Source organism: Nicotiana sylvestris, chromosome 5 (assembly GCF_000393655.2).
Source record: "Nicotiana sylvestris chromosome 5, ASM39365v2, whole genome shotgun sequence".
NCBI classification, from domain to species: Eukaryota; Viridiplantae; Streptophyta; class Magnoliopsida; order Solanales; family Solanaceae; genus Nicotiana; species Nicotiana sylvestris.
In genome coordinates this window covers 65,321,349-65,333,942 of record NC_091061.1, presented here as the reverse complement: position 1 = coordinate 65,333,942, position 12,594 = coordinate 65,321,349, and the positions used below count along the sequence as shown (strand labels likewise).

Sequence of the window (12,594 nt, the reverse complement as noted above, 5' to 3'; positions counted from 1 at the left end):
CATAATGTTAATCGAATGTGCAATGACCTTAAGTCACTCCGAAAGGTTTAGAACGTGATTCCATGAGTCTAGCATGAATTATATATAGTATCTATTTTACTCTACCAAGCCACGCTATAGTCGACCGGGTACGGAACCTATTGTGAAACCACAGATTAGTTGGGTTTACCGAGCTCCACATGGCCGGGTATGATTCTACCGAGCCTTATAATGGCCGAGTATGTTTTTACCGAGTCTTCTTTGATGCCGGGTACTATATAATGATGATGATGCCCCCAGAAGCGTATGTTTTTAAAAGTTTATGTATATATATGTATTATGCATTTCATGTCAATAGCCCCCAGAGGCACTCAGATGTTACAGGTTGTATCTCATCTATCTCTCATTTACATTATTGTTCTTGTTTATGCTTTCCTGCCTTACATACTCGGTAATTTATTCGTACTGATGTCCCTTTTGCTTGGGATGTTGCGTTTCATGCCTGCATGTCTCGATAGACAGGTTGACATTCCTCCTAGTAGGCTATCAGCTCAGCGGAAGGTGTTGGTGCACTCTACTTGCTCCGGAGTTGCCTATTTGGTCAGTATGATTTGAACATGTATTGATTGGTATGGTGGGGTCCTGTCCCGACCTTTATGATGTGTATGTACTCTTAGAGGCTTGTAGATGGATGTCATGTATATGAAAGATTATATGGCCTTGTCGGTCTATATTCATTGTACGAGTGTTCATTTTGGTCTTATAGGACCGTATGTCACATGTATAAGTTTGTATTATATGTTGGGTCGTCTTATGTCAAGTATTCCCTTATATTTTATTCTGGTTATATCATGACGGCCCTTTTGGCCCATTTACCCATGATGGTATGATAAGAAAGATGCATTATGTTGGTACTCAGTTTGGTAAGGCATCAGGTGCCCGTTGCAACCCTCCAATTTGGGTCGTGACACGAAAAATGTGCCTTCGGTGTAACCTCGGGTAAATTCCTCGATTTCATGGTATCACAAAGAGGAATCGAGGAAAACCCCGATCAAATCAAAGCCATTGAAGGGATACCTGAAGTCACATAGTCGCCCTGTCGAGGTTCATCTCACGGTAATCTGACAGGTGCCATAAATTCTTCAACGTGTTAAAGAAAGATAACGGACTCTAGTGGAATTCATAATGCATCAATGCCTTAAGAGAACTAAAGGCATATTTTTCCTCACCCCCATTACTCGCCAAAGCAGAACCTAGCGAGCGCCTCCTAAAATACTTGGCCGTATCAGCGGTCTTGGTAAGCGCAGTGTTGGTCCGCGAAAACAAAAGTACATAATCTCCAATTTATTACATTAGCAAAACCCTGGTTAATGCCGAAACGAGGTACCCCCACCTGGAAAATTGGCCTTGGCATTGGTTATAGCTTCACGAAAGCTTAAACCCTATTTTTAATGCCATCTCATATCGGTGGTGACAACCTTCCCCCTACGGAGCATCCTACATAAACCTGAATTGTCGGGAAGATTGGCCAAATGGGCCATAAAATTATGTGAGCACGATATAACATATCAGCCACGAATAGCGATAAAATCGCAGGTACTCGCTGACTTCGTCGCCGATTTCAGTGCCAAGATAATGCCCGAGGTCGAGCAGGAAGCTTCTCGTACCCCTCTTGGACTACCCGACCTATGGTTCTTATACACCAATAAAGCATCCAACACGTCAGGATCTGTACTGGGACTCATACTCAAGGTCCCAACAGGCAAAATTATCCGCCAATCCATACGGTGCCTCGATATAACTAACAATGAGGCCAAGTAGGAGGTCATAATTGCAGGACTTAAGCTGGCTATCAAATACGGAGCACGACGAGTCATCCTCAAATGCGACTCACAACTTGTTGTCAACCAAGTCACAAGGACTTTCCAAATCAAAGAGCAGAGGCTACAAAAATACCAGGTAGAAATTCATAAACTGATGCCAGAAAGCGGACAAAACAATGACGAGAACAGAAAGCAAGACCTCGATGAGGTAGAAGAGCGAAGAGACATGGTACGTAAGAATGATATCCCAAAAACAACAAGCAGAAAGGTACTACAACAAAAAAGCCAAAATACGACCACTCAAAGTCGGAGACTATGTTCTCAAGTCCAAAACACAAGTGAGCAAAGACTCGAGAGAAGGCAAACTTGGAACCAATTGGGAAGGGCCATACAAAATCATGGCAGCAACAAATAAAGGAGCATTCCAACTAGAAACAATGAAGGGAAAACTATTACAAAATAATTGGAACGTCGCCCACCTCAAGTACTTCAACTTCTGTAAACGGACGCCCCTCAAGTCGTACTCTTTTTCCCTCACCTGGGTTTTGTCCCAATTAGGTTTTCTCGGGGAGGTTTTTAACTAGGTGACGAAGAAGACGTCTCGAAGTTCAAGCATAGTTTATTGCTCCACCTGCTGACTTCTTCTCCAGGCCGAATGATAAAGGGATTAGGTACATTAGAACTTTTCCAGTATGTATATGGAACAAACAGAAACATGTAATACTCTCCAATGAATGAAATAAAGTTGCATCTTTGCACATCTCCACCAAAGTCGTTCAACACTTTACATTCGACCTCGCTCGAATTACTTTACATTCGACCTCGCTCGAATTACTTTACATTTGACCTTGCTTGAATTACTTTACATTCGACCTCGCTCGAATTAGTTTACATTCGACCTCGCTCGAATTAATTTATTATCTACGATCGACTACGCCAAAACACTACACGCAAGATGCCAAAAAAGTCAAGAACTTCACCGCATAGCAAACAAAAAGATAACGACAACTTAAAAATATACAGCGAAAAGGCAATCATTCCATTTCAACTATTCAAACTACATTTTACAAAGGGGTTCGAGAACGCCCTCACAAAAATAGCAAAACAAAACAAAAAAACAACTAAGTATGTGGCTTTATGTCGCGTCATCACCATCAGCGTACTCGTCATCGTACCAAGAATCAGAGGTGAGCCTAACTGCATCATCATCAACATTATCCCCGCTAGGCGTACCAGAGGCATAACCACAAGCTTCGCGGGCCGCACGTGCTTTAACACGGACACCCTCGAGTTCCGCTTCATAAACTTTCCCATTGGCCTTCAGGGACTTGTACACATCAAGCTGAGCCTTGGCATGAACTCACATCTCATACAATTCCCGCAGCACAACGGGGTCGGTAGGAGTATGAGATGTAGACGGTTGTGACTACCATCGCACTTCCTCAGCCTTCAAAGCAACAACCTGCTCGTTCAATCCGCACAACTCCGCCTCCAGATCTTGGATCCGCTCTTCTTACCTCGCTACCTTGAGCGCCGATGTCTCCACCTTATTATCCCCCTCGGACCTACAAATACGGAGGGCATCATCTAAGGTCGTTGCTTCAGACATAGTGACCATTATGCCTTTCTTGGGATGAGTCAATTCCTCGACCTTAATGCTCAACTCGCCCCTATCGATAGCCTCCGCTTCCCTCCTCCCAAGCTCAGCAGTTAAGGAGGCCACCCGCGCTTGAAGGTCGGCATTTCGAGCCATCACCCCCTTGCTCACCTTGATCTCATCTTCCTTAGCCTTAAGAGCCGCCTCAAGCTCGATGCACCGACCGATGGCTTTCATTAGCTCATCGTCCCGCTCCTTTAGCTCCTCAACTTTTCTCATCAACTCCTCCTCCTTCTGTTTAAGCCCGTCACAAAATAGCTGAAACTCACTATCTTGGTTAAAGACGTCGGCCAGTGTTCGATGCTCGGTACGGTACTCTTTGTACTTAGAGGTCACCCTTAAAAATGGCCATCCTCCGCTCCTCCCGCCGGTCACGCTCGATCTCCATGATGAGAGTCTGACATGCAACAAAAAGTCAAAATAAGCAGATTACGCATGCGAAACAAATCCTAACATTAAAAAGTACTTACTCACAAAGCCATGCTAGAAATACTTTACAACTCTTCATTGCTCATCGCCTATAGCACCGTGCTCTCAGAAGCCGCGCACAAGGGAGCAAAAGATAGAACCGCTCGTTCAGAATTATCCAAAAGGTCATAACCCACGGGAATGATTACGTGCTGGTTAGGACCCTCCATCCTCACCTCCATGTGAGTATTCCTCTCCAAGAATGCACGTATCTCTTCAGGATCGATATCCGAGCTAGAGCCATCATCCCCTGCAAGTACTGCCCTATTCCTCTCTGCTGCCAATTACGTGCCACCTTTTGCGGTCTGTACAAGCTCCTCATCATCATTCACCCCTTCGGCCCCAGAGGACCTCCCCTCCGCAACAGTATCTGTCGAAAACATGGCCCCTACATCTGGTGTACGTGCAAAAGCCACTTCCGGAATAGTGAGTTTCTCCGGTTCAATATCATTAATGACAGCCTTCCCGAGTTCCATCCTTCGCCTTTTCCTCGATGTCGAATCCTCTCCATTGGAAGACTCGTCTACAAGATGATAGACAGGCTGGGAAGAGATCTCATCCCACATAACAGCCTGAGGGGCGAAATCCCTCATCGACGGAGTTTGAGCACGACCTCTACGAACGGATTCGGCCAAAGTAAACTGCATCCCAGCCGATGCGATAGCCTGGCGAAACACCGGCACTGGAGCCTTCTTCTTGGAAACTCGTCGACCTAGCACCAAAAGGAGATCTCGTCAACGAATAACGGTATGCAACGGAAGGATAAATCAAAATAATACTTACTAGATAGGACCTTGGGCCCGAAACACTTGTAGAAAGCCGCCCAGTCGCGAATCCCCACCATGTGAGGCAACATATGAGTCACCCAATCTTCAATATCAAAGACAGGAGAGGGTGTACGCCTTTCAGCTAAAGAACAAAGAAGCCACAAGTGAGCTAAAAATGAAAGGACGACAGAAGACAACAAGCGCATAATAGAAACACTTACGATTATGATTCCACTGCTCAGGAAACCCAGTCGGCTCCGTCACCAAGTGCTCGATCTTGATAAAGAAATATTTGTGCTAGAATTTCCGATTAATTCTATCATCCATTCCGACCACCAACCCTCTGGTCCCACGATGCTGTAGGTGTATCATGGTACCTTTATAAAAATTAGGCGTAAATAAGATCAGCAAGTGACGAAAATTAACCTCACAACCAGCAACTCCGCGTACTTCCTCAGCATCAAGAAAGCTTTATACAAGTAAGGAGAGAGTTGCGCCGGGCAGACGCTGTAAAACTGGCAAAATTCCTCCGTTAGAAGAAGAAGAGAAAGAGTATAATCAACTAAGAACGGGTAGACATAGAAGGCGCAATACCCGGGTCGATGGACCTCCACGATGTCGCCACCGCCTAGAATTATCTCGACATAGGGAGGGATGCGGTACTTGGACCGAAGCTCGACTATATGAGACGGTCTAGTATCGGAGAGCACATGAGCGAGGGCAGGAGCAGGCTTTTTTGGGAAATCGTTTCTAGCTAAAGGATTTCTAGGAACTACCTCACTGCGGTAGGAAATCTATCATATTCTTCAGCTACAAATTCCTCACCGCCGAGAGGAGGAGCCACCAATAACGGTTTGGCATCAGAAACGTCGTCATGAATATGAGAGGATTGTGACATATTTGTACAGTAAAGCATACGCTACCAAGCCCAAAGAAGAAGATAACGGTTGGGTAAGAAGGAAGAAATGAAATTTGGGTAGCAGAATTTTAGTACAGAGATTTGGGAAGAAGATCGAAGAAGAACAGTGTTCATGCAAAATATAGGATGGTGGAAACTTCCAAAAAATTAAGCCTCCATCTATTTATAAGGTGGCTGACACCAAAATCGAAGCAGCAAACCGACATTGGCACCAAAATCGAAATGACAGAAGCATAGGCGCTGCCTCGAGAAGACGCGTAATAATGACGCGCGTGACTGTGATGTCACCCCATGCCAGTCACACCAACCGCAACCTTGCTGGTTACGCCTCCTCTCCTTGACCCCAGTTGCTTCAACCTAATCTTTACGACCAAATTTCTCCTTAAACAAATGATGATCAAGTCTGCTTCTCGAGGGCGTGCAAGATCATGACCCCAACAAGAGGAGGGACTAATTGTATTGGTCAAAATTCGGCAACTCGGTAACTGAAGATAAGTCGTGCCAAGAACGGGGTCGACTATAACGAAGGGGTCGCTCTCATAAGGGCCATTGCCGAGGACGAGTAACCGGAGTTGCAATTGTAATGGTAGGACTGGCTTAGAAAAAGGCACTGGGAATATTCCCTTGGATATTCCTTATATTGTACTTTTTAGGGTTTATTGGGAATATCTCTTATAAGTAGTAAGAGACAGAGCAAAAAGGATCTGGACTTTTCGATAAGAACACATTGTAAAGGCTGACTAAAGAGAATATACAAAAGTTGTCTTGTTCATTGATTGCATTATTCAAGCACACGTTGTTTAATCTTTAATCACAAGATCCAACGATTTCATATCCACCTTTACTTCTCATCCTTCCACGTTACCGACAGGAGGAAGAAACATCTCAATCTTACAATTATTGGATGGTAGATCCGTCTTCTTCTACTACTTATTTATCCCAAGTTGGTTATTCCCAGGAAACCACTTCAAAAGAGAGATGAATATTCAAATGGTCACCTCTGAAATTTTGGTTCTACCTAAAAATATATCGTCATCTAATCTTGCTTGCATGAGTTAGTTGTCATTTGTCCAAATGGTAGGTCATTACTTAATAATCAAGATAAGAGTCAGTAATGGATAGTTGTAGGTCCACGTACAATACGTATAAACATTTTAAATGATTTTGTGATTATATATTTGGTGAGTCAAAAGTGGTGAGTGTGAATGTGTTGGATAAATTAATCTACAATTAAACTTGCGGTTGCGTCTAACTATGAAAATGTGTTGCATATTGCAAATTCATTTTATTTTTTTTTGTTATGCTTCAACTTGATTGTTTTAAGCGATTATATTAACATCGTTTCATGTCGATTATTGGGAAATACAAAAATATTGTGTAAGAGGTGCATATTTTTAGATTAATTGCCGGTACACATCATTTAGACCAAATCCTAGTTCTAACTTTCTGCTGAATGACAAGCTAGCAATTATATTTCTTCCAGTTGAATTTCTGTTTAGTTCAATTTATTGTCCAAATTGATGGAGTTGTTTTACTACCTTTGCAATCAGTACAAAATGATCACCTATTAGTCTATACTACAGACAACAAAAAAATAAAATGAGCTTTAGCCTGAACCCCAGTTTCGTCCGAACCCATACTTACGTCTCTAGCTCCGCCTCTGACCGTCTGAGATTGTCTCATTTAAACAGTGGCTAAGTAAGAGGAACTGTGCTAGTCTGCTGCATCTCGGAAACAAACTCGTTGCAAAAATGACGATCATCGCACCAAATCTTGAATATAATGGCACCTTCATGTCAATGCAGATACATTCATGATTTAAAGTTAATGAACACAAGAATAATACTAAACCCGTTACTTCTTTGTAACAAATAGTTTTAGAGTAAATATATATATATATATATTTAAAAGGAATATATACACACATCACTCGATTAACGAATACATAGATAGATCAATGATCAACATAACGACAAATATTTTTTCCAAAACCATGCATGCCTGTCGGTCTAAAACAATCCAATCTCCACACGAGACTACATTTCACATTCTTGTCTATGGTTTACAAGGCTCCAATTGTGACCAAAAAAAATAATCAGAGCCAAACTCCCAAACAGCCAAACTCATATTTACCTCTATATATATTATATAATTATCTGCAAAATATGCCCTAATACTATGTACTAATAAGATGTATAAAGATGCATAACAAATGAATAAAGAACAGAAGAAGCCACCCCTACATATGGGCCTGGAAAGGATAGCTTATTTGGGCCTTCAATCAGCCCAACTTTTGCTTCTCTCGCAATGAATTCATCTTCTCCAACTGCCACTCATCTCGGAGCCTAGCAATGAAAGTATCAGCTTTCATATTCACATCTGGGCTCGGGCAAAAAACCGCCGTCCCTGTTGAATTTCCGCTGCCCATTGCCTCCGACGATGATTTGGACGATAAAACGTCGACGTCTACCTCTATGTCTTCTAGTTCAGGCGAGCTGCAACGGGAGCTGTGTGCGCTCCGTATCCGAACAAAATCGCCGGCTGGAATGAACTTCACCTTCGGCATTTTGAAAGGCGGTGGAGGAGGTATCAACGGTGATTGCGAACCACTGTTAAAGTTTTCGTCGTAGTAGCTGGCTGCTGTTTTTGTTGGCAACGGAGGTTTGCTAGCAGCGGCTAAACGTCGATGTGAAGGTTCTGGTAATTCAGCGGCAGAGCGTGTAAAAGTCTTCTGCCTTGATGACATGCGTGTTGTTTGAAGCGGAGGTGGAGGAGGAGGTGGCGTTGGAGACGACCTTGTAGATTTGAATGCCCTGCTTTTGTTTCCGTTTTTGAACAAATTGTTGAGAAATGAAGGTGGAGGTGGTGGCGGAGGAGGCGGTGGCAGAAGAGTTGACAACGGTGGTTGAAATCGTTTACTCTTAGTGCCTGTTTTGAACAAATTGTTGAAAATTGAATTTGGAGGTGGCGGTGGTGGAGGTGGTGGTGTGGTGGAAGGAACAGAATGTACACGTTTGCTTTTACTATTCTTTTTGAATAGATTCTGGAAAACCTTAGCTGGAGGAGGAGGAGGTGGTGGCGGCGGAGGTGGAGGTGGCGCTAGTGGTGGCATGACTGACTCTGTCGATGATGAAAACTCAGAGCCGCTCTCTTGAATATTTCTCCTCTTTGTTCTCTTCTTTCCCTTTCCTTGATTATACAAGGAGGCTATAGATGATGCTATTTCCTTTACTGCACCGCTCTTTTTCCGTTGAAGTTTTTGCTCCGGCGGTGATATCCTCATTGGTGGTGCTGGTGGCGGTGGTGGAGGCGGAGGGGGCTGTGCTTGATTTTCAACCTTGTCCTTGTGCGGAACACTATGAAACGATCTTCGCCGTTTTAAATTTGCCTGCTGCCGCGCGTGTGATGTAATCGGAGGTGGAGAAGAACGAGTATCAACTGTATCAACAGGAATTACTTTAACATGTGACTCCTCTTGCTGCTTCTCTATCCGCCGTGCAGGGCGAAGATCATTTTGTACATGGAGACGATCATATTCCCCCGCCGTCGAACGGTGAAAATTCACTCCAAAATCATCCATAAACCGGAACTGGTTATCACCGGTTTCCCATTCGGGCACTTGTCTCAAATCAGGATACGAGCTACTACTCCTCCGTAACCGGTTAACACCAGTACTTTCCGGTAACCCAACATAAGCTTTTCGATCACTGTACTCATACCATTGACCCCTCGAAGAAACATTTGAGATATTTCTGTTTTGTTGTTCAACGGAGACACTGCCGTCAGGAGCTGAAACGTCATCATTTTTACGGGCGAAAACCCCACAAATAATGGCAAATATTACAATCAAGATGATAAACGAGTCCCAGCTTTTTTTCACTGAATTTGGTCGAAGAAGTTGTGAAGTGTGCGAAAGAAAAGGAGGAATCAAAAAGAATAAGATAAGCAGTGTTATGATCGGTAAAAGCAGAATGAGCATCACGGGGTTGATGATTGGAGACGGTGGTCCACGGCGGCGTTGATGGAGGAGAACGGTGGAGGAGGGCTGGGACCAGAAAGGTGGAGGGTCTCCATCTTGTTCCATATTGGAGTGTTATTATGAGTTTTATGGTTTCGCTTGAAGGCGGAGAAAGACTTTATTAAAAGGCTTCTGAGGACAGGTAAATGGAAAATGTTTAACGAAAGAAACGTATATGCATTATATTTATGCACATTTTATTATGTATTGATGTTCTTGGGGCTTACGGTTGAATATTAGATAGGATATTCCATCTTTAAAATAGTCCCCGTGGGGAAGCGTTCCCTATTAAGGATTTTTTATATTCAAGACTCGAACTCGAAATCTCTGGTTAAGGGAAGAATAGTTTATCTACTGCATCATCCTTCGGTGCTTAGTCTTCATCTTCACTAGCTCGGCTTTGGATAATTTCAATACGTAGAATATAGTACGTTCCAATATGAATACTTGGGAGTAACATTTACTCACATTATTTACCCAATAAAGATAATGGCACATGTTTACACACAGATTTTACCAGGAATATTTTCCCTGTTACTGTTTAGTTGTAATGAAAACTTTTTTTAATTTTATCTTCTTCTTTTTTTTTTTTTGAAAAAATTGTTGAAAGTGAAGTGATCTTGCAGATGGTGAGAAGGTAAAGAATGGCAGATCTGTGGACTTGAGCAATATAAAGTTAAACTATGATTAGATTGTAATTATGTTTAATCCTTCATTGCAGATAGAGACGTGGAATAATGGATGGAGCTAGGAGGGAGTGGGGTTCCTTGGAAAATTATATATAAAGTATATATTACTATTATATATTGAATTCTCTTTGCTTCTTCACATTGTTTACTTCTTTTACCTTTTGAACTTGGTAAAATTTTTATCTCCCTCGCTACATGGAATGATATATCTCGTTGTAACTTATGTTTCTATTTTTCTTTTTAATCTTTGCTAAAATCTTAAGAATTATGAACTCCAACAAATCTTGCTACGTGTACTAGAATACCTGAAATATTGTAAAGCCATTAGTCCTTTTACGTTTTATATTGCTATCATGGACAATATTGTTTTACCAAAAAGTATTAAATTTTTTTGTGAACTAATTAAAATAGGAAATAGATGGTGAATTCTAGTTAGATATAATAACCACTAGATCTAATATTTAGGTGTATTGATGATGCAAATATTGTATACCTACAAATATTAAATGATTGTTAATAAATGTAGTAGCAAATCATGCAATAAATGTTGATAATGGCAATGAATGTAATAAGAAGGAATTTATCACCTAAATGTTAGACGACTTGGATGATTCTCCTTCCTAACAACAACGTGAGTAATAGAGAATAAAGATAGATAAGGAATCTTTGGATCTTGTTAATAAAAAGTGTATATCCAACAATGTGATTAGGGGACATGACAAGCTTTTGTATATTCTTTTCAACCCTTTACAATGTGCTCATATCAGAAAAAAATGAAGATCCCCTTTTTATTCTTTATCTCTTCCTATTTATAAGGGATATTCCTAAGAAATCCTAAAAAGTACAACAGAAAGAATATTCAATGGAATATTCCTTTTGTCTATTCTTAAACTTATTCTACAGTTGCCTTCATGCTCCCTTTATTTGACCTCGGCACTAATCCCGCTTAAAACGACTCCTCGCCATTGTGTCGTGGTCGGCTCTATCCTCGACCATATTTATTTGCAGTTATCAAGTCGTCCAAATTTTGACCAATACAAATATAAGTTCACATAGTGTTAGTATTTTAGCATTTTATTATTAAAATAAAATATGTTATAACTCCCACTACTCCATGATGTAGAAAATGGCTATAACTCCCACTACTCCATGATGTAGAAAATGGCTATAGCTCTCATAACTCTCACTACTCCATGATGAGAAAATGGTTATAACTCTTTTGTAACTCTTCTCCCGTGTTCTACCACTAATTACACATGAATTTATCCATTATCCCATGTTCTCCATGATTTCATAACTTACTACCCCACTTTCTTCTAATTTAATTCAAGGAAGAATTTCTACACCTATAAATAGGAGTCTTTTTCCCGTAATGTGGTATGTGAAAAATAATTGAGAGTATTTCAATAAAGTGAGGTTAAGTTGTGAAAAAGAAGAAGAGAGTTTTTACTTTTGTTGAAGGAAGGTGTTCATCTTGGTGGAGCTTTGGATTCAACAACTTTTTCAGAGTTTGTTCGAGTCATACGATGTGATCTGGCTATTGTATCCTAGGGAGACAAGTCAAGAAGATTACTACTGGACCAGTGAAGACTTTGCTGCAGTGGGCTTGAATCTCCTTAAAAAGAGCAAGATATTCGTGCCTCATCCTAAAGATATTTTATTTCTTCATTTTAGTTTCAACTGTAATTGTACTTTCACCAATAATTTGAAGGAGATTCAAATGGCTATAGTTGAAAAATCCGCGGATATCAAGGTGGGAGCTCAACAAGCCATTCCGTTTCAATGGTACTCATTTCAAGAGATGGAAGGGTAAAGTACTTTTTTATTTGAGTCTTCTCAATGTTTCTTACGTTTTAACTGAGAAGAATGCAAGCAAAGTAGACAACTCATCCATGAATGATGATGAGCTAATTGCCCTCCAAGAAAAAATTAAAAAATATAACGATGATTCATACAAGTGTCGGTACATCTTCTTAATTGTCTATCTGATAATTTTTATGATTATTACGATAGAACTTACTCTACTGCAAAGAAAATTTAGAAAGCATTGCAGAGTCAGTATGATACCGAGGAGGCAGGTGCGAAAAAATATGCTGCTAGCAGATTTTTTTGTTTTCAAATGGTGGACAATAAATCTGTAGTAGACCAATCTCAAGACTTCATAATGATCGTTGGAGAGCTCAGGTCCGAGGATATTAAAATTGGAGACAACCTTATTATTTGTAGCATAATAGATAAACTACCACCTTCTTGGAAGGAATTTCAAAAAACTAT

General features: G+C 41.1%; 1 protein-coding gene across 1 annotated transcript; it reads right to left on the bottom strand.

The window, feature by feature from the left end:
- Window positions 1-7,574: 7,574 nt before the first annotated feature.
- Window positions 7,575-9,848, bottom strand: LOC104227131 (uncharacterized). The gene has a single exon (XM_009779290.2). It carries the CDS (start codon window positions 9,695-9,697, stop codon window positions 7,895-7,897), a length of 1,803 nt encoding a protein of 600 aa, XP_009777592.1. The 5' UTR covers window positions 9,698-9,848; the 3' UTR covers window positions 7,575-7,894.
- Between the last annotated feature and the right edge of the window lie 2,746 nt (window positions 9,849-12,594).

Excerpts from the sequence above, each read along its gene's own strand:
- LOC104227131 (XM_009779290.2), bottom strand. The coding sequence starts at position 9,697 with ATGGAACAAGATGGAGACCCTCCACCTTTCTGGTCCCAGCCCTCCTCC.